The sequence below is a fragment of the Mugil cephalus genome, chromosome 10 (genome assembly GCF_022458985.1).
Source record: "Mugil cephalus isolate CIBA_MC_2020 chromosome 10, CIBA_Mcephalus_1.1, whole genome shotgun sequence".
Classification (NCBI taxonomy): Eukaryota; Metazoa; Chordata; class Actinopteri; order Mugiliformes; family Mugilidae; genus Mugil; species Mugil cephalus.
In genome coordinates, this window is record NC_061779.1 from 6,676,973 (window position 1) to 6,704,865 (window position 27,893).

At 43.2% G+C, this 27,893-nt stretch overlaps 2 protein-coding genes across 4 annotated transcripts in view; both read left to right on the forward strand.

Annotated features, from left to right (window-relative positions):
• znf423 (zinc finger protein 423) overlaps positions 1–19,996 on the forward strand; it is a 133,153-nt gene extending 113,157 nt beyond the window's left edge. For all 3 annotated transcript variants that reach the window (XM_047595965.1, XM_047595966.1, XM_047595967.1), the window contains 3 exons: positions 5,247–5,378; positions 7,508–7,623; positions 19,017–19,996. In XM_047595965.1, coding sequence (XP_047451921.1) covers positions 5,247–5,378; positions 7,508–7,623; positions 19,017–19,046 — 278 coding nt within the window. In that variant the 3' untranslated portion in view covers positions 19,047–19,996. The remainder of the gene's footprint in view (positions 1–5,246; positions 5,379–7,507; positions 7,624–19,016) is intronic.
• Positions 19,997–22,790: 2,794 nt separating this feature from the next.
• The window catches only part of si:ch211-212o1.2 (uncharacterized protein LOC492735 homolog), a 36,406-nt gene continuing 31,303 nt past the window's right edge, over positions 22,791–27,893 (forward strand). The window contains exon 1 of the mRNA XM_047597355.1: positions 22,791–23,133. Coding sequence (XP_047453311.1) covers positions 22,974–23,133 — 160 coding nt within the window. The 5' untranslated portion in view covers positions 22,791–22,973. The remainder of the gene's footprint in view (positions 23,134–27,893) is intronic.

Consider the following 27,893-nt stretch of genomic DNA (forward strand, 5'->3'; position numbering starts at 1 on the left):
TCAAGCTAGCAACACACCCCCCCACCCCACCCCACCCGCATCAGCACCCCCCCCCCCCTCCGCCCCTGGTTGCCATGGAAACACACCTTGAGCTAGCCCCCCAGAGAGGTGCGTACTCCTCCTCCTCCTTCCGTCCACTGCTTTCTTCTTTTGCTGCACTCTTTCTTTCTTTCGTTCTTTCTTTCTTTCTCTCAACGACTCCGTTGCTCTCCCCCCTCCATCCATTCTGTCATCCCTCACTCCGTACCTCCCTCTCCGACAGTCTCACTCCGTCTTTCTACCTCTCCTCTCCCTTGCTGTCCTGCCCATCAATCGCCTGGCTTGGTTTACGGCCTTTACACCGCAAGAGACCAAACGCGCACACACACACACACACACACACACACACACACACACACACATACAGTCTCATATAGTTTGGGGATGGAGGGGGTTGACAGGAGCAAGGAAGGGCAGTAATGGAGGGTAGACACCCAAGGGACCCCCTGCAGCTCATACACAGACACAGCTAGAGAAGGAGACGGGAAAGGGCCAGGCACCCAAAGGAGTTTCCCCACCCCGGCTAAGAAAGGGTTAAGAGGTATGTGTGTGTGCGTGCATGCATGCATATGTGTACGTGGTGTCTATTAGGGAAAGCCAGGCACCTTAGGGACCCATCCCCTACACAAACCAAGGAGCTCATTTATGTTCTGCTGCATGTTGCAGGGGTCTGTGATGAGGCTAGCTTAAATGTGGTGTGTGTGTGTGAGAGAGAAACACGGGGTAAGATGCCACCTGGTCCTTCTCCCCTCGTCAATTAGCAGAGAAAGAGTGAGGGATAGTGAGGTGGGTAACGAGAGGGAATGAGACTGAGGGAGAGCATAAGCAATGAGCATGTGGGTGTGCAACAGTATGGGTAGTGGTGTTGTACTGACGAGTCTGACTGCAGCAATGCTCTGACCGTTACATACACACTTTAGTACATTATATTCTGTCCTCACATAGTTTCACATTCCTTTTTTCATTCTAACATTGTCTTTTACACTGCACTCAATCGATCTCTTCTACAGATGTAGCTACCAGTACTCGAGTGTGTGTGTGTACCCGTCTCTTTCTTTCCCTCTCAGTCATATTTAAAAGCTGTTTCTCACTCAATCTTGTGTGTCTGTTTGAATCTCTGTATGATATGTGGAGTGAACAATGTTACTTTTGTGTAACATTCAGATGTGAAAATGCTCATGGACGTGTTCATGTTGATAAATACACTCAGACAGTCATCGACACTGTGAAAGTGATTGATGTGCACTACAGGTCAAAGGTTGGGAAACAAGATCAAATTTATACTGAAAAGATCATAGTTTCATTGGTATACTTTGCAACAAAATAAAGATGATTATTCTATAAACAGTAACTTATCAGAAGACATTTCTACTATAATTATCAGGTATTTGAGTTTTTCTTTCTTCAAAGTAACGTCCTCTGGCTTTAACAGCAGCATGGCTTATACGAGGCATTCGTTCCACAAGCGACATTTGTATGCAGACTCTGAAAAGCCAAAGAGTTTAAGTGAATAATGCAAACTGTGTTTTGTTTTGTTTTGTTTTTTACTTTTGCACTGAAGTTTTGACTCTTACAAATTTACTCATCATTTATTCAGCAATGGCCTTGTAACATCAGTGTACACCTAAAGGTAAATTGAGGAAAATGGTGCAAATCAATAAAAGCAAAGTCTGATCATGCAGTAAATACACGGAACTCATGCTGGTTTTTAATTAAGGCATTGTGAATTTGCTTCCAAACTTTTGACCTGTAGTGTATATTTTTTCCTTGTTTTTCTCTTCAAATTCCTGTTTGCACTTTTACATTTTGACATATTTTTTTAATCTATTATAATAATTCATTGACGTGACAAAGTATGCATGCTCCTCAGGATACCCCCTGAACCAGTTTCATTTTAAAGCGGAAAAAGTTCATTTTCAGTTGGGTGGTAACAAACTCCGAATCCTAACCTTCACCCTGCCTCTATCCCTCTCTCCTCTCATCCCTCTCTCCCCTGTGTTCTCTGTCCCAGCACAGGCCTCCCAGGGTTGTGTGTGTCTGTGTGGATGTACTGGTGGATCAAATGCACTCTGTGAGACAAAGCGTAGCGGCAGGATGCTCTACGACTCTGTCATCTCACTATGGGTCACACAGTGCTCACACACGGACTGGGTCTCAGAGGGGGACAGCACACAGAGACAGCGGTCCCCGCACACACTGATCAAAACAATGTATTTGTCAGAAAAGAGAACTCTTTCATGGGACACACACATGCACACACACAGAGGCGTTGGAGGCCTCTCTCCATGCCCTTGTTCCGGACAGCCCAATTATCTCTCTGCACCTCACTGTTTCCCCCTCAGTTCTCTCGTTCTCTGTGTCTTTTACTTTCCATCTCTCACTCTTGTGTTGTATTTTTTTTCATCTGTGGCCACTTTTTCCTCTTGCCTTATAATCTACTGACCACTGATTAGCTTCTAAAGGTCCTCTTTTGAGGCTGATGTCTTCATTGACCTCATCTTTTAAATGTGCAGCGTCCCACACATTTAAAAAGAAATGCAGTGATAATTCTCTGATGAAGATTAGTGCTGAACATCATTAGCTCAGCTGATCTAAGTTGTCAATTAGTGATACTGGTAAAAAATGTTAGTAAATGTTCACATAGTTTTTATGCAAGCATTTGCTGGTTGCAGGTTCAGTGCAGCCTCAGAGAGACTTTGCAGCAAATACATTTTTTAATTTTGGACTTTGAAGATATAACATTTGGCTCGGGCAAAATAGTAAACACAATCAATTAAAACTAATATTATGTAATGCAGCTGGCTCGTTGCGATGGATTTTTTTTTTTTTTTATCCTGAAATGAAGAAAAGTAATTGAACAACCAGTAAAACATATTCTGATTATCTTTGCAAATCTGTGCATTGTTGGACATTTGATTTGTTTTTTGTGGTAAAAAGTACCTAACTCAGGACCAGGATGTAACTTTCTAAAATCTTGTACCCTCGGTAATAGGCACATCATTGTGTACATGTAAAGGTAGCTGGTGTTTGATCTCTGATCCTTCTTCCAGCGTGGGAGAGCGTGAGGCAACTTCTGAAGAGACTTTTTCCCCTACTGAGGGAGTGAGCTTTAAGGTGCCTTTTACAGAGCGCCCCGAACCACACGCAAACATACAGAGAGTTCAATGAAGCATAGGCGTTACTTACTTACATTGTTCTTCCTGCATCCATACATCTCTTTTGTTCGTCTCTTCATCACATCCATACAGGTGAAACCGTAATTGGAAGCGTTAAATAAAACTGCAAGACAAGGACATTATAATAATAAAAATATGAAACATGACAATTGATTAAACTGGCTGTGCCATACACCCCTCCCTCACTCTCTCTTTTCCCTCCACCTTTTTCTCTCTGTGTGTCTCACTCCATGTGACTCTCTCCTGCTGTTTCAATCTCCTAGTAAATGATAATGAACCTCTATCTGTCTCAGTGTGTCTCGGACACAGTGGCGCCGCACACAACCTAGCAGCCTTTGAGGTTTGTGTGCGTGGAATGGGGCTGTTTGGGGACCGGGACCACGGAGCATGCCATCTCCAACCACCAACCCACCACACACACACACACACTCTCCCCCACAGCTATTGAGACGGGATTAGGGCACCCTTGTGTCGGCCTTTGAGGCAAGGAGAGATATGAATCTGTATGTGTGTGTGTGTGTATTATTCAGTATGGGTGTCATGGATGTATGATTGAAGACGTTATTAACCCTGTGATCCCCTGCAGCGCTGCAGCTGAAGTTCTACAGATTGTTTGAATGTGTGCGTGCGCGCACGTTTCGCACTTACAAGAGATAAGTGACAGAAAAACACAGATTGTGTTCGCCACGAATTGTCCGTGTGTAGCTGTGAGTCAGGGTGTGTATGCGTGCTTGTGTGTGCAGCTCCACGGGGGGTCACAGATTGGCCCACAGAAGACACCATCTGATGTCTCCGGGCATTTCAGTCCTACGGTGTGTGTGTGTGTGTGGCCCCACGCAGTGTGTGTGGGCGACAGGGGCATTGGTCCTGTATGGTACAATGGTGATAAGGACAACAGGCGGGAGACCTGACCATCGAGGGGGGGCGCGTGTGTGGTTATGACGCCCACCTTCATCTGGCCTTTCACCGTGGGTGCTGTGATGTCACTCACACCTTCTCAAAATAGACACAGACAGACATAAACACACGGAAACACTGGTATAATCCCAAAGTGACGATGAAGCTGATTGTGGAGAGTCCGTTCTGTCACATTTCAATCTGATCTCAATTTGTTTTTAATCTTTTATACTAAGTCGTTATTTGTCCTTTAAAGCGCCACTATGATTGATTATTCAGTGACAAATTGAATAGCTATACACCATCTCACTTTTAAGCACACTTATTAAAACGTTCTCTATAAAATCTGATAGAACAATTGTACTGTCAAACAGGCAGGCAGTTCAAAAAAAAAGAACAATATAAGCACAGTCTTATGTGAAGAAACATTACACGTGCCGAGGAGTGTGATTGGGAGCCCACACATATTAATCAGAAAGTGACTGACCAAGAGGGAGGAAAGGGGACACATAGGGAGGAATGGACAAAGTGAGGGATGGCTGCATTGGGGGAGGGCAGATAACGAGGACAGGGCGAGGGAAGAGGTAGGTATAGGAGGGGTAGAGAATCCACAGACCCGGTGGGGAGAACAGGCAATTACCAGTTGGGGCAGACATGGTACTGGGCTTTTTGAAGACGAGGGAGTGTATGATACAACCTGTATAAAAGTGATTGTAGGTTTTTAAAACGAAAATATTGTTGGTAACTCACCAATTGTGCCCAAAGTTATATATTTACACTATACCTTTGCATAATTTCTAATTTCTGTAAAGCATTGCTTAATTAATCACATTAATCTGGATTGAAATTAAAGTTGAATAGACCTTTTGCATATGACACAAGTGCGACTAATGATAGTATTTTGCTACCACACACGAGTGTAACAGGAAACATTTGGAAACCATTGCCCTGTGTAACGGAGTTACCAGTTCTTTTGATATTCCTCTCCCTGCGATGTACAAGTGTCAAATTTCTGTATGTGCATAAAAACATCTGTCGTGAGCGTTGTATTAATATTCCAAAAAGATGTCATACGTTCCTGTTTTCATGTTGCCTAATCCAGCCTACACATGCGTGTCTGTCTCCTATTTGCAGAGGAGGGCATCAATCACGAGTGCAAGCTGTGTAACCAGATGTTTGATTCACCTGCCAAGCTGCTTTGCCACCTGATAGAGCACAGCTTCGAAGGCATGGGAGGTACCTTCAAGTGTCCCGTCTGCTTCACAGGTGAGAAACACACATATGCACACACACGTCTACCTTCAAGGACAGTAGCATGGGTAACTTCTAGTCACTCCCTTTTTTTTTAGCATTTAAAATGCTCCCCACCGCCTGTATTTATTATTATTTAGAAATGCCAGGTTGTATTGTAAACCTGGTATTTGGTGTGGCCACTTTAAAATTACACCACCAGTTATTTTAGGTGCACTATTGTACAGTTTTTAAAGGTACTTGGTTTGGCAGGTTGTTTTTGGAGGACTTGCCACATCCTCTGTGGTCTAAGGCATGTTAGCACCGCCTACATTATCCCAGAGTGACTCGCTGAAGATGGCCATAGTTTGTTTTGTTGGAGTAGGGGTTGAATGACTTCCAAAAGAAAAAGAAAAAGAAAACAACCACAGCTTAATAACTAATAACTTTAGACAATTTAATTCACCCACAAATTGTTGATGTGCATCCTCCTTCTCGTTGTTACCACAGAAGTTGTTAATTGACGGTTTTGGACCGTTCTTTTTCTACCATTAGTTGATGCCTTTTCAGATGAGAATGCACTGCAACAATAGTTTTCTTGTAATTAAGAACTGACTTACATATTCTGCATATCACAGTAGAATGGACTTTACCTTAAATCACTTGATGAACAGCTGCTAATTTAATGCAGTGACCCACTGGGCTCCTCACCTGTCTTCTAGGAGGCGCCAGTGTTGTTATCTCTAGAAAATATATGTACTGTATCTCTCTGTCTGCACAGCTATGCAGAACCATACTATTTGTATTTTATATACTATATAGTCCACTAATTCTATTAGAATATTAAAAAACGGTTTTACTTTTCCTATTAAAACTGCATTCAAAAAAACACCTCTTGCACGGCTGCAAGCAAGAATGTGGACCTAGCATGCCATGGTTAAAATACAAAGACAGTTTAAAAATACCTGTTGTGACTCAGAAATGGCTCTCTCCAGATTATCTGATATTATGATATATTCAGTAAATGTGCTGCAATGGCTGTGGGGGATTTCAGATTTCGAGTAAACAGTAAAATCACACCAGGAATATTCATCGTTTTAACATTTCTAACTGTGGGAGTAATATTGCAGCGGGGTGCCACTGCTAAAAAAGTACCAACAAAACTCTGTGTGTGCAAAAGTGAACACAGTAATGCCTCCAAACTGATCAAATATGAAGTACCTTAAAGCTTTACAATACACTGGAGGTCAGAAGCAAAATGCTGGATGACCAAATTAGCCCTTTGCTTTTTGGAATTTCATTCAGCGGGAAACCGGCCCCTTAGCTTTCTCCTTTCCTCATTCCCTGTCCGACTCTCTATCCAACCATGTGCTCCCTCTCTCCCACGCTCTCTGTTTGTCTGTCACTCCATCACTCTCTTACCCTCCCTCAGTTGTTGAGTTTGTCTTGCATTGTATGCCTCCCCCTCCCTCTCTCCCCCCCAGGTACACAGCAACACTTTAAACTTTAACTCTATTCCTCGGTGGCTTATGAATTAGTAAGATGGGCACCGCTCCTATGGGGGGGCTTAATAATTCAGCACATACACACTCACAGTGAACACCAAAAGTTTACTGAAACAAAGGGGAGAGAAAGAAGGAACTGTATGAGACAACACTGGAGTAGAAGTTAAAAAAAAAAAAAAAAAGAGATAATTTATTGATAAATATCACATGGTCTGCTGAGGATAGCTCTTCCTGTTTTCTCTCCTTCTGTCTCTTGCACCCTTCTTTCCAGTCAGCCCAAACTTGCTTTATATGTGATCATGGGGTTATTTGTACTCTAATGCCATTCGGTTTAGTCAGTGCTAATTGTAATTATCAAGTTGTCGTTGTAGTTAGTTCCTTATCACTGTTCTCTGAACATCTACCTGCAGATATAGGTAGTTTTCTACCAGGTTTTAACCCTTTACAAATTGCATTACATTGCGTGTATCATTATTATAAACAGTTTAATAAATGTTGAATTCAATTAAGCACCCTTGTGCTGTTATATTTGCCCAGTAGACAACTCTCAAATGGACACTTCCTTCATTTTATTGCTCTGTTGAATGCTTATGATGCCATTGCTGTATGTATTTGGTGACATCAAATAAACATTGTGTTCATTGTTCATTGTTCTCCCAGTGTTCGTGCAGGCCAACAAGCTCCAGCAGCACATTTTTGCAGTGCATGGTCAGGAAGACAAGATCTACGACTGTTCCCAGTGTCCACAGAAGTTCTTTTTTCAGACAGAACTACAGGTAGGATGCCTTTATTCGATCTCTGCGTGAACGTTGGTTGGTTATTATCCTTTGTCTGTGCACTGTGTCAGTAAATTAGGAGAAATGTGCTGGAGTAACATGCTAACTCAGAATGTAGTACGTGGACTGTGTGTCTTCATCTGAGTGAAGTAATATTGTAAACCAAACGTATTCGGTTTAAATTATTACATGACTTCTACTCCTCCTTCTATGCCTCCACTCATTCCTCAGTATACAGTAACTTTGCCCCCTTGCGTCCCACACACAACCACTACTGTTTCACAGAATTCTTATATTTGCAGCTTACCTACTTTCGTTTCTCCGTTCATGTCTTTCCATCTCTCCTCATGAGGTCTGTGCAGGGTTCTGGCAAGCTTCATGTCATTAGGGTCCAGACACATTAGGTGTGTGTGTGCACGAAAGAGATCAGTGCCTATAAGTCACCCCAGAGTAGGTCCTGGGCCAGCTGTGGCCAGGTCTGTGATGATGTAAACCTTCCCGCCGTCTTCTGTCTTGTACATGTTTGGCAGCAGACTAGCGATCTGCAACATCTTCGGGTCAAACATCCGACTCGTTAAGGTGAAATCTGTACGTCATTCTGAATTGACATGGAAATGATTGTAGTAAGGTATATGATTAGTTTTTTCATTAAATAAGGTGTTTCTTCTTGTACAGTTGAGACTGATTGACACTGACAAATAGGACATTAGTGGAGTGTCTCCAGCTATAACCTTAAATATTATCTGGAGTTTCTATGTTGTATTTAATTGTACAAAGCAGTTGTGTGGCCACTCTATAGGAATAGCGCATAAGCTTTTTTTGAACAATTTTTTAGATTCAAAACCTGAATTCAAATAAATTATAAATTGGACGAGAATCCAAGTGTCTTAATAACTCCTATTACTCATCCATTTTATACCTCGTGTTCCCTTTTACTCTTAAATTTGCTCCTGTGTCGTCTTCATTTTCACTGGCCATTAAATTTCCCCCCGGGGACAAATAAAGTTTTCTCAATCTGAAAAGTCTAAATCTTCACGTCCCCTCTTGGGGTGATATGCGTGTATCTAGTAATACTCATGCTCAATAGCAGCAGGGGCCTACTCCATAATACGTGCTATATTCAGGTGAGTGCTTGGTGTGCAGGTGGAGATGTAGTCGAAGAAATTCAGTTAAAAACTAATTGTAATGGCCATTATTTGATTCAAAAAGGCCTTCCCCTCTCCACCACACACAAACACACACTCACACACAAAGTGGCAGTGATATAGGGCCAGAGGTGGTGGGCATATGGCTGGCCAGTCCATTTAACAGCAGGGCGACTGCTGGACCCTGTCGGTTAATGTCCACACACAGTCAACACTCACACCTCCACACACACTGCGATCCACACACAAACAGGCTCTTCACACACACACACCTTTATTCTTCCATATGCACACACCATCCCAGATGACTTCTCTCCTGCCATCTGACCGGGTCACAACATCTTCATAGGATGATGAATTGTAATAATTGGTTTGGAGCGACAGGAAGTGTCTGCTTCAACATTTTCTCACATACACAGAGCTTTAACAATTATTTTATACAGGTTAAACAATATATGACTCACCAGCTATTACAGATTCTCTTAATGCTGTGGTTAAGCTTCATTTTTCTTTATATCAGTCTCAATCAAAACTGAAGGTGGCAGCCTGTAAGTGAGATTTGTTTAGTGAGTGTGTCTCAGTGCAGGAGGTTACATAGCTTGACTCATTTCCACTTATTCACCTGGTTCCATCCCCTCCACGTTGAGCTCAGTGCAACTTTTCCCCCATTCAGCGCCTTGCACTTCTTCCTCTTTCGCTGCTGCACCGTGGCTATATCCATCTTGTGACTCTTTGGTCCTGGCCCAAGTGCGCGTGTGCGTGTATGTGTGAAAACTTGCAGCCCGAGTCTGACCTGCCACCGCTCCATTGCCCCATGGGAGGGCTCTCTAAGTGGGCTGGACAGAAAGGCTGACTGGGGGAGATGGAGAGCTACAACCACGGAGGTTAATGCTGCTGCTAGCTGTTATCGTATGTGTGTGTGCGTGAGTCTGTGTGTGTGTGTGCGTGTTTGCCGAAAGTGGAATAGGGTAATTTGTGTGTGTGTGTGTGTGTTTTAATGAGAAGCGGATGGATGGAGAAGGCTGGTTGGCCAGCTAGAAAAGGCTTTGGCCTCTTTCAACCCCTCAGAGGGACCATATGATGTCCAGCTCACTCACTGTTTCTCTTTTCCTTTCTCACACACGCACACAGACACACACAAACCCAAGGGTCATTGCAGCACACACCGCTGCATCATCCTTTCTCCCTTCTGACTTCACTCCTTCAGCCTTTCTTTCTTTCTCTCTCTCTCCTTTGCATACAAAGTTTTCTCTCTCCCTCAGTCACTTGCTTTGAAACCTTCCTATGAACGTATACAACACATACCACAGTTTTCACTTCCTCTCTTCCTGTTTCTCTCCCTCCTTCCTCTCGCACTGTCTTCCTCCCTCTCTCTGACTCCCCCCGTCTGTCCCAGAAGAACCAGCCCCTATGCATATTTTAGCCCCTCTCCTCTCTTCCTCTCTTCTGTGCCTCTCCCCAGTGCCCCATAAATAGTGCAGACGTAAGCTGGTAAATAAGAGATGTTTTGGTGTGCGCCTGCGTGTGTGTATGTGGGTGTGTAAATAAAAAATGCTGTGGCCCTGATCAGTGAGGTCCTCCTGGATCTCTCTCTGCCTTTACTCCCAGACTTCACACATGACTTTCTCATTCTCTCTGTTTTGGTTCCTTTCTTTCGTTCTTTCATCATCTTTTCTGTTTTTCTTACTGTTGCATGTTTTGCTCCTTTCTTTCATTAGCAATTAGCGCGACTATAGAAAAGAAATGGAAAAAATGTTATATATGCGAACAATGTTCCATTCTCTCTCCCAACAAACAAGTTTTCACCTTCATAAAACAATTTACTTTGTTTGTTTCCACCATCCAAATATGTACATTACATACAGAGGTCTCTCTTTTCTAAATCGTCATTGGGCTCTAAATGAGCTCCGACTCCCTGCCGCGTTACATTCCCGGTGTCTTCTTGATCTTCACATTATTCTTGAGCCTCAAGGGGGTGCTGTACCGCAACTTCTGCCCTCAACGTTTCCTTCCATCCCTTGCGCCATCCATCACTGCTGCACTCCTCCCCAATCATCCCCCTTTTTTTTCTGCCTCTGCGTCAGTTGTGCTACAACATTTCCTTTAGCTCTGGTAAATATTTAAACACTGCTAGATGGCTGAACTGCTGGTCAGATGAATAAATGGATGGAGGTGGGGGATCCTTTTGTTTGTGTGTCTTATCCCCCCCTCAAACACACACACACACACACACACACACACACACACACACACACACCACCACCAATCTCGCTGGTGTTGAATATTTGAGCACACACCACCACAAAGACGAGTAGGGATCTGTTTCCTTACATACACAATTAAAATAACTTACATTCGTTGAGCTCATAGACTCATGATAGAACTGGGATATATAAAGCTTTACAGTACAAGGAGACATGGAGGAATAAAATATCAAATATTTTACTAATTTAATTTTGGAGTTGTACTACGTCCTAACACTAGAAATTCACAATGAGTCTCACATTATTATACAATAAAGCCAGACTCCTCAACGGCTCCATGTTCCTTTAAGGTACAGAAATATCTCAATCTTTGCCCTCAAAGCCAAAGCAGCGGTGGTAGTTGATGCACAACAAAGAGTAACTTGGCAGACATGTTCACTGCCTGCTGCTGGTATCAGGGCACAGTGTGCGCGTGTGTGTGTGTGTGTGCGTGTGTGTGTGTGAAGAGAGAAACGAGCTGTGGTTAGTAGTCTGTCTGTGAATAATGTTAGCGTTGTCTTTGTCTGAATCTAAGAGCCTCACAGTCTCACTCTAACTGAATTATGGAAAGGTGTGGATGTGGCTGAACTGGCAATAGGCTTTATATGCGCCTGTGTGTGTGTGTGTGTGTGTGTGTTTCGGTTTTCAGCGTTGTGTCAAGTCATAGTGTGTACTCTCTGATCCGTGTATCCCTTGGCTCTGTGCGTTTGCATAGATGTATATGTGTGTGTGTGTGTGTGTGTGTGTGTGTTGGGGTGGGGGTGGAGTTTGGGGGGTGGTGAATTTGATCCGTAGATCCCTGTGGCGTTCCAGGGGAGCGTACTCAGCTGCCCCACTGCTCACTGGGAGATTCTGTGTTATTAGAATGGGGACCTGGGACACACACACACACACACACACACACACACACAGGCACACACGCACACACTCTCACACCTCCCTGAATCCCCAGACTTGAGTTTTGTTTTTTTTTCCAGCGGGGAGAAAACAGACAGATACAAAAAGAGGTTCAAAACAAAAGGGAGAGGTGGAGAGGCAGAGAGACTGCATTCCAGCCGATACCGATTACCAGGTAGTCCGCTACTGCCTCAACTACAGGACCACTAAATCTGGAAGTGCTAACTATTTTATAGAATACTGTTTAAAGCATATTAATATTGTAGTTATAAAAAAAAATGAAGCTGAACCAATCAAAGATATGTCAAACTAAAGCGAAAAAAGTATTTCTGTCATTCTGACTAACTGTCCTCAGACTCGGATGGACTTTTTCCCTCCTCTGACCACCTAAGGAAAAATTGCATACAAATTGTGTCCGTGGCTGTTAACACTGTTGGACTTTTTTGCAGTTTTCATCATTTCACACTGTGAATGCAAAGCAGATTCTGTTAGTGTGGCATTTAAATAGAAGAAAGAGAATCTCAATGTGGGACCGGTTAATCATCTGGAAATGTAGTGTTATATGTGCATGTGCACACCTGTGTGTGTGTGTGTGTGTGTGTGTGTGTGTTTGCGTTTGCGCTTTGACGGAGGAACAGTGGGGATCGGTGAAGGGGGGAGACAAAAGCACCAGTCAAAAGTAGTTACTTGTTGCTTTGATGGAAAGCAGTGGAACAAACAGGATGTACAGAGACAAAGGCAGACAGTGAGATGAAGAGGAAGAAGGAGATGAAGAGACTTGGGGACAGACACAAAGGAAGTACAGTATTTGAGCCAACACCTGGAGGGTTTCTAACAGCTTGGACCGTGTACCTGTCATTTGGTTTGCGTGTGCGCGCATGTGTGTGACAGGTAAACAGAGGCGATGTGTCATAAAACAGGACAGGCTCTGCGTGGTGTGGTGTTCTATCAGCCCTGCCAAAATACACTCACAGATATGGGTATTGCACTCGTAAACACGCTGTTTGCCTCTAGAAACTAATTCTAACTCAGAATATCGGGTTGGTGTGTTTGTCTCCTGGTCCACCTGTACATATACATTTTCTTTTCTTCTAGCTTTTCATCACTTTATTTCACTCTTTGCACCATCTTTAATAGATGATTCTTGCTTTAAGGCAAATTCTTGTTTTATTCGAAGTTTGTCATTAACTCAAATAAAACAGAACAACTTTGAAATATGTGACTGCTGTACAGTTACAGTACATGGAATGTGATGTTTCTGTGATTTTGCAATATTTCAATTATTATTACCAACATGACCAACAATAAAGAACTCAAAGATATGTGGTTAAGCACAAAGTAGTTTCCACTAAGAAGCTAAAACCACAGATTTCTTTTGTTCATTTCTGCTCAAGAATGTGACATAAATCTGTAACGGATTGATTCATTGACTTCACATCCTGTATGCAAACATATAAAAGGCAAGCCTCCACTTTTCCTCCTTCTTTGTCTCTCTGCATCACACTAATCTCTTATGAAGGTGCTCCTTTTAATAATCCGTTTTACATTAGATAATACCTCCATTCTTTCATTCATCCATCCATTGAGCCGTCATTTCCACTGTTACATTTACTGTCAGCCCAACTATGCGTTTGATCCCAGGTTGATTCCATCCATCATATGTGACTTTGCATCCTCTTCTTGTTCCTCCTTTTGCCTTTCTGTCGGTTTAGAGTGAATAATAGTAATAATAGTAATAATAAATGCTGTCCCCTCGGTGACTCGTGGGGATTGGGCGTGTGCAGTAATATGACAGTGACATGTAAAGCCGGCACGCTCTGCTGAATTGTGAGCGCATGTGTGTGTCGGTTCAGTCGTGCCTGTGCATTTATTTGTCCGTCTGCAACCTCTTTATGCACTTTTCATTTCAGTGCGTCATGTCATGAATTCAGTGTTTAATGGTGTTTGCTCTGTGTGTGTCTTGTCAGCCTTGTCTGAACGCTCTACGGGCCTCATGTGGTGCTCAGGATCACATTCCTCAGTACTGACAATGCTGTGTGTGTGTGTGTATGTTTGTGCAATTTATTTTCTGCAATGATGTTGCCCAAAAGTGTCATGTGGTGCTCAGGAATGTTGTTTTTGCTGGAGGTGAGGTCACTTCCTTATTTTATGCAACAGCTTCTGTGCAAATCTGCTGTAGATTTATGCATGTTTGCCTCTTCATCTTATATGTGCCCGTGTTCCCTTCATGGTGTGTGTGTATTTTGGGTTTGTGTTTACCGGACCAAACCTGGCTGGATGGGCCGGTAGCAACAGGAGAGGGGAAGTCCCCGTGGGAGAAAGAAAGGGAGGGAGTGCTCCAAACAGGACATGGCCAGAGGGGTGACCCTGGGTGTGGTGGCAGGGGAGAAAAGCGGGGGTCATCGTGACTTGGCTGGAAAAAGAGGAGGGTGAACAATGATGGATAATTTGAAGCGTTTTCGCTTCGGAGCGGAGCGAGAGGAAGAGCGAGGGATGACGGGGGAGGAAATGTGGGGACAAAGACAGAAAAAGAGAAGTGGAGGAGCGGGGGGGGGCAGGGAATACGTGTCGGTGGGATGTTAAGGGGCAGGGGGTGCGTTTATTTTTGATCTACTCCCGAGGCAGCATCCTGTCCAGGACGGGTGGGGCTAAAGACAAGCCAGGGAGTAGAGGAAGAGGGCTAAGACAGCCCATCTGCTAGTCCCAGACACACACACACACACACACACACATATATACAGACCACACACACAGACATGCTCGTGATGTTGGAAGAGTGTCAACTCTGAGCTATAAATACTCTGAACCCAAAGAAGACCACAAGACGACTAAGGTGATTTTTCATTTGGTGTTAAAAACAGCAATGAAGATGGGGCACACACATACTGCAGTTGGACTGCCTCTCGTTAGTCCCCACACAGACACACACACACACAGACACACACACACACTTGACACAAATTTACGCACTGACAGACGCTCGCTGAAACACGTAGGTATCACACACAGACACGCGGCATTGTTCCAACGGCAGCGCTTCCTCTTCCTGGGTCCATTAGAAACTTGGCACCTGCATTTCAAGGTGTAGCTGTTAAATCATCACAGAACAGCACAGTGTGTGTGTGTGTGTGTGTGTGTGTGTGTGTGTGTGTGTGTGTGTGTGAGTGTGTGTTCAAGTAACTGAGAGAAAGTTATTGTGACATCCTCCTGATTCAGAGTTAGAGAGTAAAACTGGATTTTTCAGGCCAGATAATTCATTCAGATGTTTCTGCTCTATAAATGAGACAAGCACACACATGCACATTAAAGGTGACAGTAGCACTCTGAAGCAGCTGGCAGCATCGTCGGCTCAACACAGACATTCTTTTTTGTTTGTATATTGCAGAGAGAAGCAGGACAAGGCAGATTAGATTTTCTCTTATCTCTTTCTCTTGGTTTCCTCCGTCGTCCCCCTCTCCCTTTCCCCATGAGATTTTGTGTGTATGCGTGCATGCATGTGTTTATTTATTTTTTTTCTTTTCTTGGCATCATGTGTCTGTACATGCATGTGCTCTTAGCTGCAGCAGCGAATCTGTGAATATATTCCTGGGTGTGTTTGTGTGTGTGTGTGTCAGTGTGGCAGTATGGCAGAGTTGCGCGTGGCTAATGCGACAGGGCCATATTTCCCCAGGGCCCGTGGCTCTGCAGGCTTTAGCCTCGCTCTCTCTAAGCAGTTTAGGAAAAAACAATGACAGGCCTCTGTATTGACTGGTCTGGACCGGCCTGGCCTGCAAGACGGGCTGTTCTCACTGCGGCGCACACACCCTCTACTGTGAACACACAAAAAAAAACCTGAACCCAAGTCCACACTCAAATTCGTCTAGTCAAATAGTGTCCGAATAGCTTTAAATAAAACCTAAATAATGTCAAAGGAACCACATAAGCTCTCCGAAATGCGCAGCCTTCATTTTCAGGTTCTCCCTGTGTGTGCGTGGGTTCTCTCCAGGTTCTCCAGCTTCCTCCCTCCATCCAAAGACATGTTCATTAGGTTCATTGCTGGTTCTAAATGGGCCGTATGTGTGAGTGTGAATGCTTGTGTATCCAGCTGAGATAGGCTGAAAGGACAAACAGTTACAGAAAATGAATGAACAAATTCCTGTTTGCTCTCACTATAAATTCATTCACTTTTCCAGAAGTTTAGGGGACGTAGTTCTTTTACTGTGAAACATTTGAATGTGCAGAATAATCTTATTTTAGATGTTTCTGTCCTAAGAAGTGCAGTAAATACTAAATATAAAAACACTTCTTCTGTACACCCATTTATTTTTTTTTTTCTGTAGAATATATCAATTACTCTGCTGTAGACCAGATGTCACACTGCGACACACACACACATTCTCAGCGCGCACTGATCGATTGCACTGCTGCGTGATCGATACCAAACCCCCAACAACTACGTAAATGAAGAGAAGTAACCAAGAGATGTCAGAGCGTGCGCACACACGTGTGTGTGTGTGTGTGTGTGTCATTTGAAGTGTGTGTAGTTCAGTGGCCTGTCATCCATCCGTCCGTCCATTATATTCCTGCCTCATCCTTCCTTCTCATGTTTATCCCTCCTTCTTCCTTTCCCCTCCTCTGGGCTATTTCCAGCAGTCCTCCGCAGCGCTCTGAGCTCCTCCAGGGAGGGGAGCCGCGGCCTCCATCCCTCCCTCCTCTTCCTCTGTCCTTCCTTTCCATCCCTCGCTCCGTCTGCAAATCAATACACCAGCAGTTGGACCCAAAGAACCTGAGGGAAAACACACACAATTTCTTTCCCTCCTCCTCCTTCTTTTCCTTCTCTCGTTCCTTCTACTTCCCTTTTGTCGTTTTCGCTCTTTCGTCTCCTTTTCCTCTCCTTTCCACTTTTCTAATGTTTCTGACCTCGGTGTTAGAGGTCACATATCGTCTGAGGCAAGTGGGGGAAGACAAAAGCGAGAGATGATGCTCCTATAGGAACCTGGACAAACTCTCCCCTCCTCTCCTTTTGTCTCGGTCACATAAAGAGGAATGAGCCTGACCTCTACTGGCGGTTCCGGGAAATGCAGCCACCTAGCGCGGCGACAGATAGGGCAGGCGTAGGGGTTGCCTCTCAACTCTGAAGGCAACGGAGAGAGAAAGGGAGAGGAGGGTTCTCTATCATAATGGGGTCAGTGGCTCCCAATGAGATCTCCCTCCTCACTAGAGAGGCCTCCGCACAAACACACACACACACACACGGTAACACACACTTATTTTTCAATGTCCCGTTTGTTATTTTGCTCGTTTGCTCACCCATTTACCCCAAAACTCCACATGTGTGAGAGTTTTAGTAGAGTCCTCTCCAGTGTGGGGCATTAATACCCTTTGCTTTCCTCTGGACGGGCTAGCTACACACACACACACACACACACACACACACACACACACACACACACCAAAGGGTTCAACAGAACATGCTCAGCAAGATAAGGGCCATAGAACGACAAATAAGTATTTATCAACCCCAAACCACGTATAATCCTCCACATTTCTGTCCCCGTCCACCCCTCCTCCTCATCTCTTTCTCTTCTGTTCATCCCCCTCCTCATACCCCTCCTCTTTTTTTAATTTTTTTTTCCAATTCTTCCATCCGCTGTTCTTTTTTGCCCCCCCTCCTCTTCCGTTGTTGGGCCTATCTGTCAGAGAGAGAGCGCAATTAATCTGAGAAAGCTGCTTTTAGTGGTGAAGAGTTGAGAGGGGGGGTGGCGTTGATTGGGATGATCTCGGTGGGAATTGTGTGTGGGTGTGTGTGTGTGTTTGCGTGTGTGTGTGTGTGTGTGGAGAAGCTAGAAGCAAAGATTTCAGAGGGACTTTGTCTCTTTGCATGTGTGTGAAGGAGAGAGGGAAAGGTGGGGAACGTTTCAGAGGGAGAAAGCTGAGCTGCCGGGGGAAAATGAGTAGAGGGGAGGAGGAAATCATCCTAGTGGAAATTTCTCACTCGCATTCCCAGAGAAATCATTCCAATCATCTCCCCATCTACACACATTCACACACATGCACAACATGCATGCACACACAGAGGATCTCTCCAGCTTTAGATGTTATGGTAGCTAACTTCCAAAACAGCAAATCCAGATTATCATGTGTTCAGTTCCCCATTGTAGCTGATATGTAACGGCCACAGAGGACTGACTGTGAGATGTGTGTGTGTTTGTGTGTAATCACAACAGCATGAAGTGTATTTTTGTGCATTGGTATATGTAGCACTCCACACACTTATGGAGAAAGCTGCACAGGCCAGTTCACTGGTCTTTACGTGTGTCTCTGTAGCATCATTAAGAAAGTTTGACCTGTCATTAGGTGCATGTTCGTGTGAAGTGTGGGTTGTTGTGCCTCCCCGTCTTTAGCCTGCATACAAATATATGCACCAATCTCACTTCATCTACTCGCGTTTTTACCTAGAGATCCCTGCATCAGTCTCCCCTTTGTGCTCTCACCGCTGTTGTGAATTTTAATTTTGAAATAAAAAAAAAAAAGGTGTTTTTTTTTTATGATTATGTATTGATGTGCAGCGCGCTGATGCCTTTGGAGAGACGTGAGTGTAGGCGTCTCGGAGGTATGGAGGCGCTTTCTGTAAAATATTAATCGCAGTATCAAAAGACAAGAGGGTTTCACAGTTCTGAATAAACAAATCGAGGCGCTGGGTTCCCACAGATCTGAAAGAAAACAAAAACAGAACAAATACTACATGATCTGAATGATTTGGCTCTGGACGCAGACTGGCTCTGTGCAATCAGATGATGACATATTTTTAGCATTGAGGTGTGTGTGTCTGTAAGAAAATCACCTTCCAATACACTTTCAAACTGTCCCTACTCTCACACTATGGAGTTATCTCCTCATTTCCTCTCATATTGTCTCCTTTAATCACTATGTGTAAAGTGAGGAGGCCTTGTCGTCTGTGCTGTGGGATGCAGTTGTGTTTCTGTTCCTTTCTGTTCTATTATTGGGTGGGGGTGGGTGGGGGTGGGTGGGGGTGGAGGGCAAGTGGAAAGCACTATGCTCATGTAGCCCATTATTTCTCTCATCATGTGTTCTCACTTTCTCTCCCTCTCTCCCTCTCTCCCTCCAGAACCACACACTGAGTCAGCACGCGCAGTGAGACCGAGGCCCGGCAGGATCTCTCAGCTCAGTCGGGGCCCCCGACCCGGAGCCGGCAGGGGACCCCCATCTCCACATCACAGCCAATCAAAGTGTCATTTGCTACTCACATGTAAAACTCTAACGATCACGCCACTGGGCGCGGCTATTAGGAGCAGCAGGGGAAAGGAATATTAATGGGATATGCTATTAAATAAAGAAAGGAAAAAGTGGGTGAGGAAAACGGTAAGAGCTAGATGAAGGAAAGAGAAGGGTGAACAAAGGTATTGTACGTGCAGTATTTTTTATTGTCCCTGCCAAAAACCCCACCAGCTTCTTCCTCCACCCCGTCGCCTTTCCTCTCCTCCCACCAGTCACTCCCCAGGTCATGCATTTAATTTTTTTAACAAATAGAAAATGAAAAAAAGCGAGAAAACACCCTTTGCTTTTGGATTTTTTTTTTTAATAGATTGTAGGATAACGCTACATTTTCTTGTCCCCTCCTTTTCTTATTGTATTCAACTTCATAGGTGCCAATTTTTTTGATTTTTCTTTTCTCCATATGCGCTTAATTTCTTTATTTTCATTTTTGTACCTTTTATTTCTTGCAGTAAGTAGGTACTTGTGCTGTGTTGTGATTGTTTGCCAGTCGTAATATTCCTTAACCCCCTCCCCAAACTATCCTTTTTATGATTATTGTTATATATATTTTTCCTTTTTGTAATTACTATGAAAAAAAGACATCAAAACAAAATAAAGTGCAGAAAACCATACAGATGTTTCTTTTTTTTCTTTTTTTTTGGATTGGGTTTTCCAGTCTCTATGGGGCCTATAATGGTTATTGTAAAAATGAATATCATCGATTTCAGTGCGTCTGGTCAATGACTGCTTTTTAAATGTGAATTAACCAGATTGCAATAATCTAGTACAGAAAAAAAAAATAAAACAAATAAATAAATGATAAATAAAGAACTACTGTGTGATGTGAATTTATTCAAAAGAAACAAATGTTATTATTCAGCAGCAACACTCTTTGCAAGATTATATTGAGACCACCAAAAATAATAATAATAATAATTCACTTACAGCTTCACAACAAAATTGTAGCCTGCTCACACTTACTAGCTAATCTGAAGGGACTGAATGTGTGAGTGCATAAAGTTGGCATTTTCTTTTTCTCATGTTTCACACTGCACAGCAAAAGTGTTCTTACCCATCCTGTTTAGATTCGATGCCTTCTGTACATCCATTATTTTAACTTAATAGTGACAAATACTACCACAACAAATCAGCAGCAGTTGATCTCTTTAACCTTTTAATTTCACACCCAGGCACCAACAAACTCTTGATCCTAATCAGGAAGACAGAATTTACAGAATGTGATTTGTCACATGAGATCAGAGCGGTGGGCTGATGTCTGGATTCCCTTGCATCCAACTCTGAGCCCAAGGAATTCAAAGATTAGAGCCTGATTTAGAGGAGACTGGAGCCAGAACATTGCCCTGCACGCTGTAAAGAATTCAGCAGCAGGAACCAACTTCTTTATACTATAGTGTGAATACCAAAGCATGCTGCCGTGTGAAGAACGCCATTCAACTACACAAATGCAAACTGTTGTCGGTAAACTACTTCCATCTCCATTGCGGCATAACAGAAGATTGCCTGTGTGTCATGAGCTCTGGGACTGTGCCATCAGCTTGTGCAGTGTCATTATACCCTGGGACATCATTTCACAAGGTAGCGGTAGGACTGATCACACTTTGCCACATTCTCCAATGAATAGTTCTTTTTGAGGCAGGCACATGCTGATCTTTAGTGTGAGTCTGTGTCCTCAGTTTCCCTCACGTCAGTGTAGTGACATCAAAAAGTTACATTTACCCTCTCGACGGCCATAGACAGACGATGACAATCAACGTAGATTTTAGGAAGTGTTAGGAAAATATTGGTTTAAATTAAAACTAGGCCAGTATAGCACAAGCACATGGATGTTTGAACAATGCAAAATGCAAATATCTATGGCGTTCACCCAAAAATGTCATACTTACACACCTTAAACTGAAAATTATAAACATCCCTTCTATGCGCCTGATGAATGTTATATCGTGTGTATCTACATTCTGGTCTGGTGAATGATTAAATGGGCTCTGAGAATCAAAAACACAGGCCTGCAAAGAGCAAGACAGTGTTTATGAAAAAGCTAAAAGCTGCACGGATCTGCAGAGAGCAGCAGTGTGAATTCTCATACTAACAGGACTTTAAGTGTCTCTCTTGTTGGTTCTCTTTTATCCTCACTTAATACGTGATGCTGATGATTTTGCTCCTCTGAGTGTGTTTGACAACATTTTCAGATGCCTACCGCAGCTTGTACACAGCTTGGAGCATAATACAAGATTTATCGATATGTACGCAAACACGTACAAGGACTTTCTTTTGATGTTTGGTGCAGGAGAAGTAGTAATATAAAATGTACAAAATATAGGAAGAGTTTAGGTCTGGTTTTAAATAGGACTGGAACTGTACAGGTTGTACATGGATGTACAAAATAGCCAGTGAATGTTCAAATATTTAACAGAATGTAGATGGTATACAGGCCAGGACAAAGTCTGCCGAATTAATGCCATATGAGTGACTAGATGTAACATAAAATTTGTCTTCTTTTTAGAGGCGACTACTTCAGAGGTAGCTCAGAGGATTTGTGAAGTTCATGAGGAGCACATGAACACAGTATTACAGATGACGCCATTGTTTAAGGTGAATAACTGTTTCCTTAGAGTTGCTCATAAAAGGGAATAAACATGGACCCGTCCCCATATACAGGCTTGTATAACAGAGTCCCCAAATTGTACTTAAGTTGGAGACGTAAACACAACTGGTGTTGAGCCATAAGAGTCCAGCTGTTGGCAGTAGCGTCTCTACTCATAGAACAAACATGGATCAACAGACATGAAGAGGTTTATGACATGTTGGATTCAGTGTAAATCATATACCTCCAATTTATTTCTCAAGACGACAGAGTTAAGTCAGTACCTACACAGACTCACATGATATTAGTCTCATATAACAGATATTACATTTTTCAAGAATATCCGACAGAACCTATTGATCTTACAACTCATTTCTGAAAGTGAAGGGATGTCTTTATTATGAAGCCAGTGACCTCTGAGAAACGTTCATGTTTGCAGTATTAAAACCAGTTGACTTCCCATCAATAATGTGTGTATTGCATGGTTTTGGATATGATGTGCTTTTTTTCATAAAACCATTAGAGAAGTGTTCAGAAGAAGTATATCTCTGACTTCACCAACTTTCAAACTACTTATTGTTTAATTGCTTTATTGATTTTTTGAGTAAATGAGTAAACCTTATTGGATAAAGCTCCACAGTCACACAGACCCAGAAGATGTCACATAAGTAAGAGACATATGACTTTTGGTGTATTTCATTTCATATAATTTCATATCATTTCATAAATGTATTTTTTATTAAAACTGTGAAATGCAGACGGTCCCTAAAGCTGACGTGACAGCCAGTCAAACTCTGAACGCCTATAATTAAATGACAGAGAAATAAAGTTTGTTAATAAAGCAACCACACAACGCATAGAAGCTGTCGCTTTATGTTAAAAACAGTGACACATGTCCATCAGAGCAGCTGTGAACCGGGTCCGTGTGTCAGCGCAGCTTCCTTCGTGTATTTCCGGGTGGTGAGAGGCTGCTCCGGTGCATCCGAGCTGCTCGCATCAGCTGGTCCTTCCTTCCTTCCTTCCTTCCTTCCTTCCTTCCTTCCTCCTCCTCCTCCTCCTCCTCCTCCTCCCGCATCCAGCCACAACAACAACAACAGCCGGAGGGGGGCCGGGACACGAACTGAACACACCACTTATCGACCGAGACACGATTGATGTCTTACAGCTGAAAGCCACAGTGGGAGGGGGCAGCGGGCGACAGGAGATATGGCGGCGTCGCTTCTCTCCGAGACCGACATCAGGCACCGGTCCATGGCGGAGGAGGATCCGAACGGGAATGAGCACGGGGCGGCTGCACGCAGCGCGGCGCCTCGCTGGGGACCGCAGCACGCCGGAGCCAGGCAGCTGGCAGGGCTGTACTCTCCAGGTGAAAGCGTGTTTTATTCGTAGCGGTGTTGTCACTTGGTGTGTCGGTAGCAGTGCTGAGGGGTGAGGGATGGCACCGGCAGAGGCCTAAAATCCACAGAACGACATCCGAGCTGATGGACTCAGGGATGATGATGATGATAACGATGATGATGATTTACAAACTGCTAACACTTTGCATGGCATGTCATTCATGACTAATTATTGAGACATTGCATGGCTGTCATGGCTCTGATACAGTAGTCTTAGTGCATTGAACAGAGTGCAGGCCTTCTGGATGGAAGTTTTTTTTTTTTTTTGGTCAGGTTTTACACCAGATTCTTAGTAAGCACTGTAGGGACAGTTTGCACAAAAATTTCTAAGCATGTGGGGGTAATCCAGTAGTTTGATGGACTGATTACCTGCAGACATGTGTTGATAACAGCCAATGAAAAATGTTGGTTGCAGTGCATACCACATTTGTCACACTCATTGAAACTTTGGCACGTTCATCAGGCAACACTTGTTAAGTGTGTCAAGTCTTTCAGTTGTCAATTGTCAGCGTTGCTAGTCTCCTCGAAATCTGTAAAAATTATAACAGTTGTGTATGTAGTGTGTCCCCAGATTAAGAGGAAAACAGTCATCGACTTTTAAATCCAGATCCTTATATCTTTGGTTTTAAAATGGAAATATGCCACATTTCTGGTTAGAGGAAGTAAAACACAAAGCTTTAAACATCCATTTTAAGTTCCTACAAGAGATGACTTTAACTTGAAGTTAGTCGAGTCAATTGTAACTTCTGTGAGTGTTCAAAATCGGTTTCTGGCTCACTGCGTCTGGGGTATACATGTTTTCTTACTTACTGTACAAGCTCCAAGCTTTAAATGTATCGCTGCCATGTCTGGTGCATGGTTAGCGTTAAAGTCTTAAAGTATGACATGCCCCAAAAATACATATTTCAGGAAATTTGTTTATGTAACCGAAGAGTTTGGCATTGTCCAACTTTAATCCAAATGACACCTTACAGGTTTTAACTGCAAGAAGCTGCATCATAACATGTGATGTGGGTCTAACCAGGGTCCATCCTGTGTTTTTAGTTTTTTATTTTGCTTTAACTGTTCAGTCAAGATTCACTGACAACTCAACAGGTATTACTCTGCTTGTAAAACATGTTGAGCTGTATATTTTGCGACTTTGAAGGTTGTAGAGTATGCATCCCTGTGAAACATGCTATAATGATGACCTTCCATCATGATAGCATGTCTCAGGACTTACCATGTTTGTACTTGGACATGCACTAGCAGGACATCATATGCAGTTTTCTGCATCAAAAGTCCAGAATGTCAAAGAGCTATAGATGAGATTTCATTTGTCATATGCACAGTTATACAAAGAAAAAAGCACAGTGAAATGTATGCTGTATACTAATGCTTGTAAACTAATCTATAGTACTGAATGCAGTTATTACTGATGTGCCGGATGGTGTGTTAAACAGAATTTTATGAGAAATTGTCCTCGGAAACAGACTGGAATGACAGTTTAATCAGATCATAGAAATCTGAGAAACCATGGGCTAATTCCAATCAATCAGATCAACAAAATGCATCAAGACTGCAGAGGAAACACAGCAAGCCACAGGACGAGAAGTTTTGAGAGCTAGCAAGCAGTCAGTGTAGCAGGCATGTTGGTGGAACATTCTTGTGGCCCTTGTCAACAAACAAAAGTTTAGAAAAGCTTAAAGGGCATTCAGGGTTGTTTAAAAAGTAGCTTCTCGTTATCATCGTAGACTTTTGTGCATTTGCTGATCAGTTGAACCAAGGTACAAAAGCTGAATGATGAATTCTGATGTGATATTGCAGGACTCCTTGGCTAGGCAAGGTGAATAATAAACTGAATAAGCCAAAATATTTGAAGCATATAGCATGTATATGGAGCATGAGCGTATATATAGGCTTCTAGATATTGGTGAAGTTGTTGCCTTTAGGTGTTCAGTCTTATGGGCTTCCAGTCTTGTCCTTAGGGTCCAGAGTGTTGCCGGTTTTTCTTTTTTGCCTTGCTCATTTAAATTCACCTGGCGTACCAGTTCAAATAAGTCCCTGATTAGCTGTCCAGAATGAAAACTGCCAGGCAGGATAGAAAGTAAGGTGGCAGGCTGGATCCTGTAGGTTTAAATTTCAGGACCACAGGCTACAAATACTTTATAGAACTGGTCATGATTTGGAGCCCTTGTGTAACAGTGCGCATTGTGGCTTTGATTCCCGTCAGCTGCACCACAGTTGGCACCGCCTTGTGTGTTTGTTTAAGCCATTATCTTATTGTCTTAAACATATTATCCCAACGTTTCTTCAGTAATCAGGCTCCTTTATTTGCTGCTTAATCTTTAATGCTGCCTTCAAGTTTTTCAGGACTTCAGGTTTCCTTTTAACATAGATCAACTTGTGATAAGGAAAGCAACACTCAACCCGCAAGATAAATTGAGCTATTTTACCGCTGTAGATACATTCATTTTGGCCCGATGGCAGACACTCTGTGCTCCAGACCTTAGCAAAGAAAACCTGTGTTACCAGTTGTGCATCAAGCTGGCTTGTGCCACTTTTTGCCTGACCATCTGCCCTGCGTTTTACTTCGCTGAGCACTTTAATTGCCTCTAGTCGAGCCGTGTTGGCAACTTGTTGACACTTTCTAAAACAGGAACGATGATCAGAGAAAAGAAAGCGTTTGCACCGGTATAACCACATCATTGTGAAGTCCATACAAGAGTACAACATATGTCACTGGGTTGGCACTGAAGTCCAAATCCCTTTCAGCACAAGGATTGCGTTTGCGTTTTCAAGCCAGTGGCGCTGGCGGTGTCCGTGCTTCGAACTGACTCATTGAGCCGGAAAAAATCTGACCTGACTCTTGACTTAAGATTTTTTTTCGAATGTTACTTTCATTTAACCTCTGCCAGCACGCAACCCATCACGGAGCGACCATTCACTTCTCTGTAAGCCAGTTTCCTATTTTTAACTGTCGCTCTAAAGTAAAGGAGTCACCTTCGCCATTAATGGAATTGGAACTACACTGCTATTCAGAGCAATTACATTAGAGAGATAACCATCTCCTCTTTGGCATTTAGTCGTCACTACTGCCAGGCAACTCAAACATTACACTTTAATGAACTTGCGTACGGATGCACGCGCACCAGTTATTAACTTAATTAAAGCTGTTGACAGGGAAACAGGAGGTTTTGTGGAGCAGAAAATGAGTTGATGAGGAATGTCCCATTGTTTTTCACGGGTGGGTGTTCCTGAAGCAAACTGCAAACAGTCTAAGTAAGGCTCTGTCCACATATAAATCGATTTGCTTGAGGCGGAACACGTCCCGGGCGCTGGTTGTCAAAGTAACCTCTTGTATGTTCCCTACGACGATGGAACACCCAGAGCATAAAAATCTAGCCAGTGACCATGTTGTCCCTCCACCTGAGCTTACCCAACTCTCCAAGCCCGCTATGGATTTGGTGGTAGGAACCCAAGTCGTGCACACTTCCACTGGTTTTGATCTCTAAATTGAGATTAGTTCGACTTGGTATCAACCTTCCACATATCATCTCTACAACTCTTTTGAATTTTATTAAAATTCCACATTCATTCAAGACACTTTTTGTCAGAGAAAAAACATTAAACATACTGAAACTTTTGTAAAACTTGAATTAATTATTACTATTATCCACCGATCAGCCACAACATTAAAACCACTGACTGTAGAAGTAAGTAACATTGATCATCTTTCGGACCTGGCATCCATATGGATGTTACTTAGACATGTAGAACTCACTTAGACCAGACCAGATGCCCCCACCCCATGGCAATGACACTCCTTGATGGCAGCAGTCATCCCCAGCAGGATGCAGCCTGACACAGACACACACAAACACAAACTCAAAAAACATGAAGAACAGCACAAGGTGTTGGCCTGGCCTCCAAATTCACTAGATCCAAAACTGATCAAGTATCTGCGGGATGATCCACAGAGGCCCCTCCCCTCAACCCACAGGACCCAAAAGACCCCTACAAACAACATTGTGTTGCCAAACCCCACAGGACACCCTCAGAAGGCCCATGTCCATTCTCTGATGAGTCACACCTTCTTAGGAGACACAAGGGAGACCTACACAATATTAGGAAGGTGGTCATAATGTTATGTCGGATCAGTGTATATAAATTGATATGAAACACAGAGTAAGCACATAGTGAACCAGAAGGATGCTGATGTCCAGGTCATGTTTTTCCTTTGTGAGCTTGTTGCCGTTGAGCGTAGCACTGATTGATGGTTAAGAGGATCACACATGCATTTGGGGTCCTGACACTTTATCCCCTTTCACTCAGTGGCCATGGAGCTTAGTTAGCAGGCCGACTTTGGGTAAAAATAGCCCAGACGAGGCTGTAATATGTCCGCTGATATAACACAGCAACTCTGCTGCTTAACTTCAAATTGGTGTGTAACAAAATAATACTCAGCAGTAATGTTTATACTCAGTCGCTGAACCTGGGGTTCTGGTGAGGCTGTGTTTGGGACTCTTCCTTTAATACCAGGGAAAGACCAGGGAAAATCACATCAACTTCGAAATGCTGTAATTTAAAGCTACAGTATGTCAAGACTGCAATGCCGCTTACACACTATTCACCTAGTGAGTCATATTCCCTTTAAAAAGAAGCCTCCTAGTTTTAATGTTATAGAAACTTGTGTGTGTATGATCAAAAAAACTATAAGATTAGCTTTGCTGAGCAACAAATAACTGAA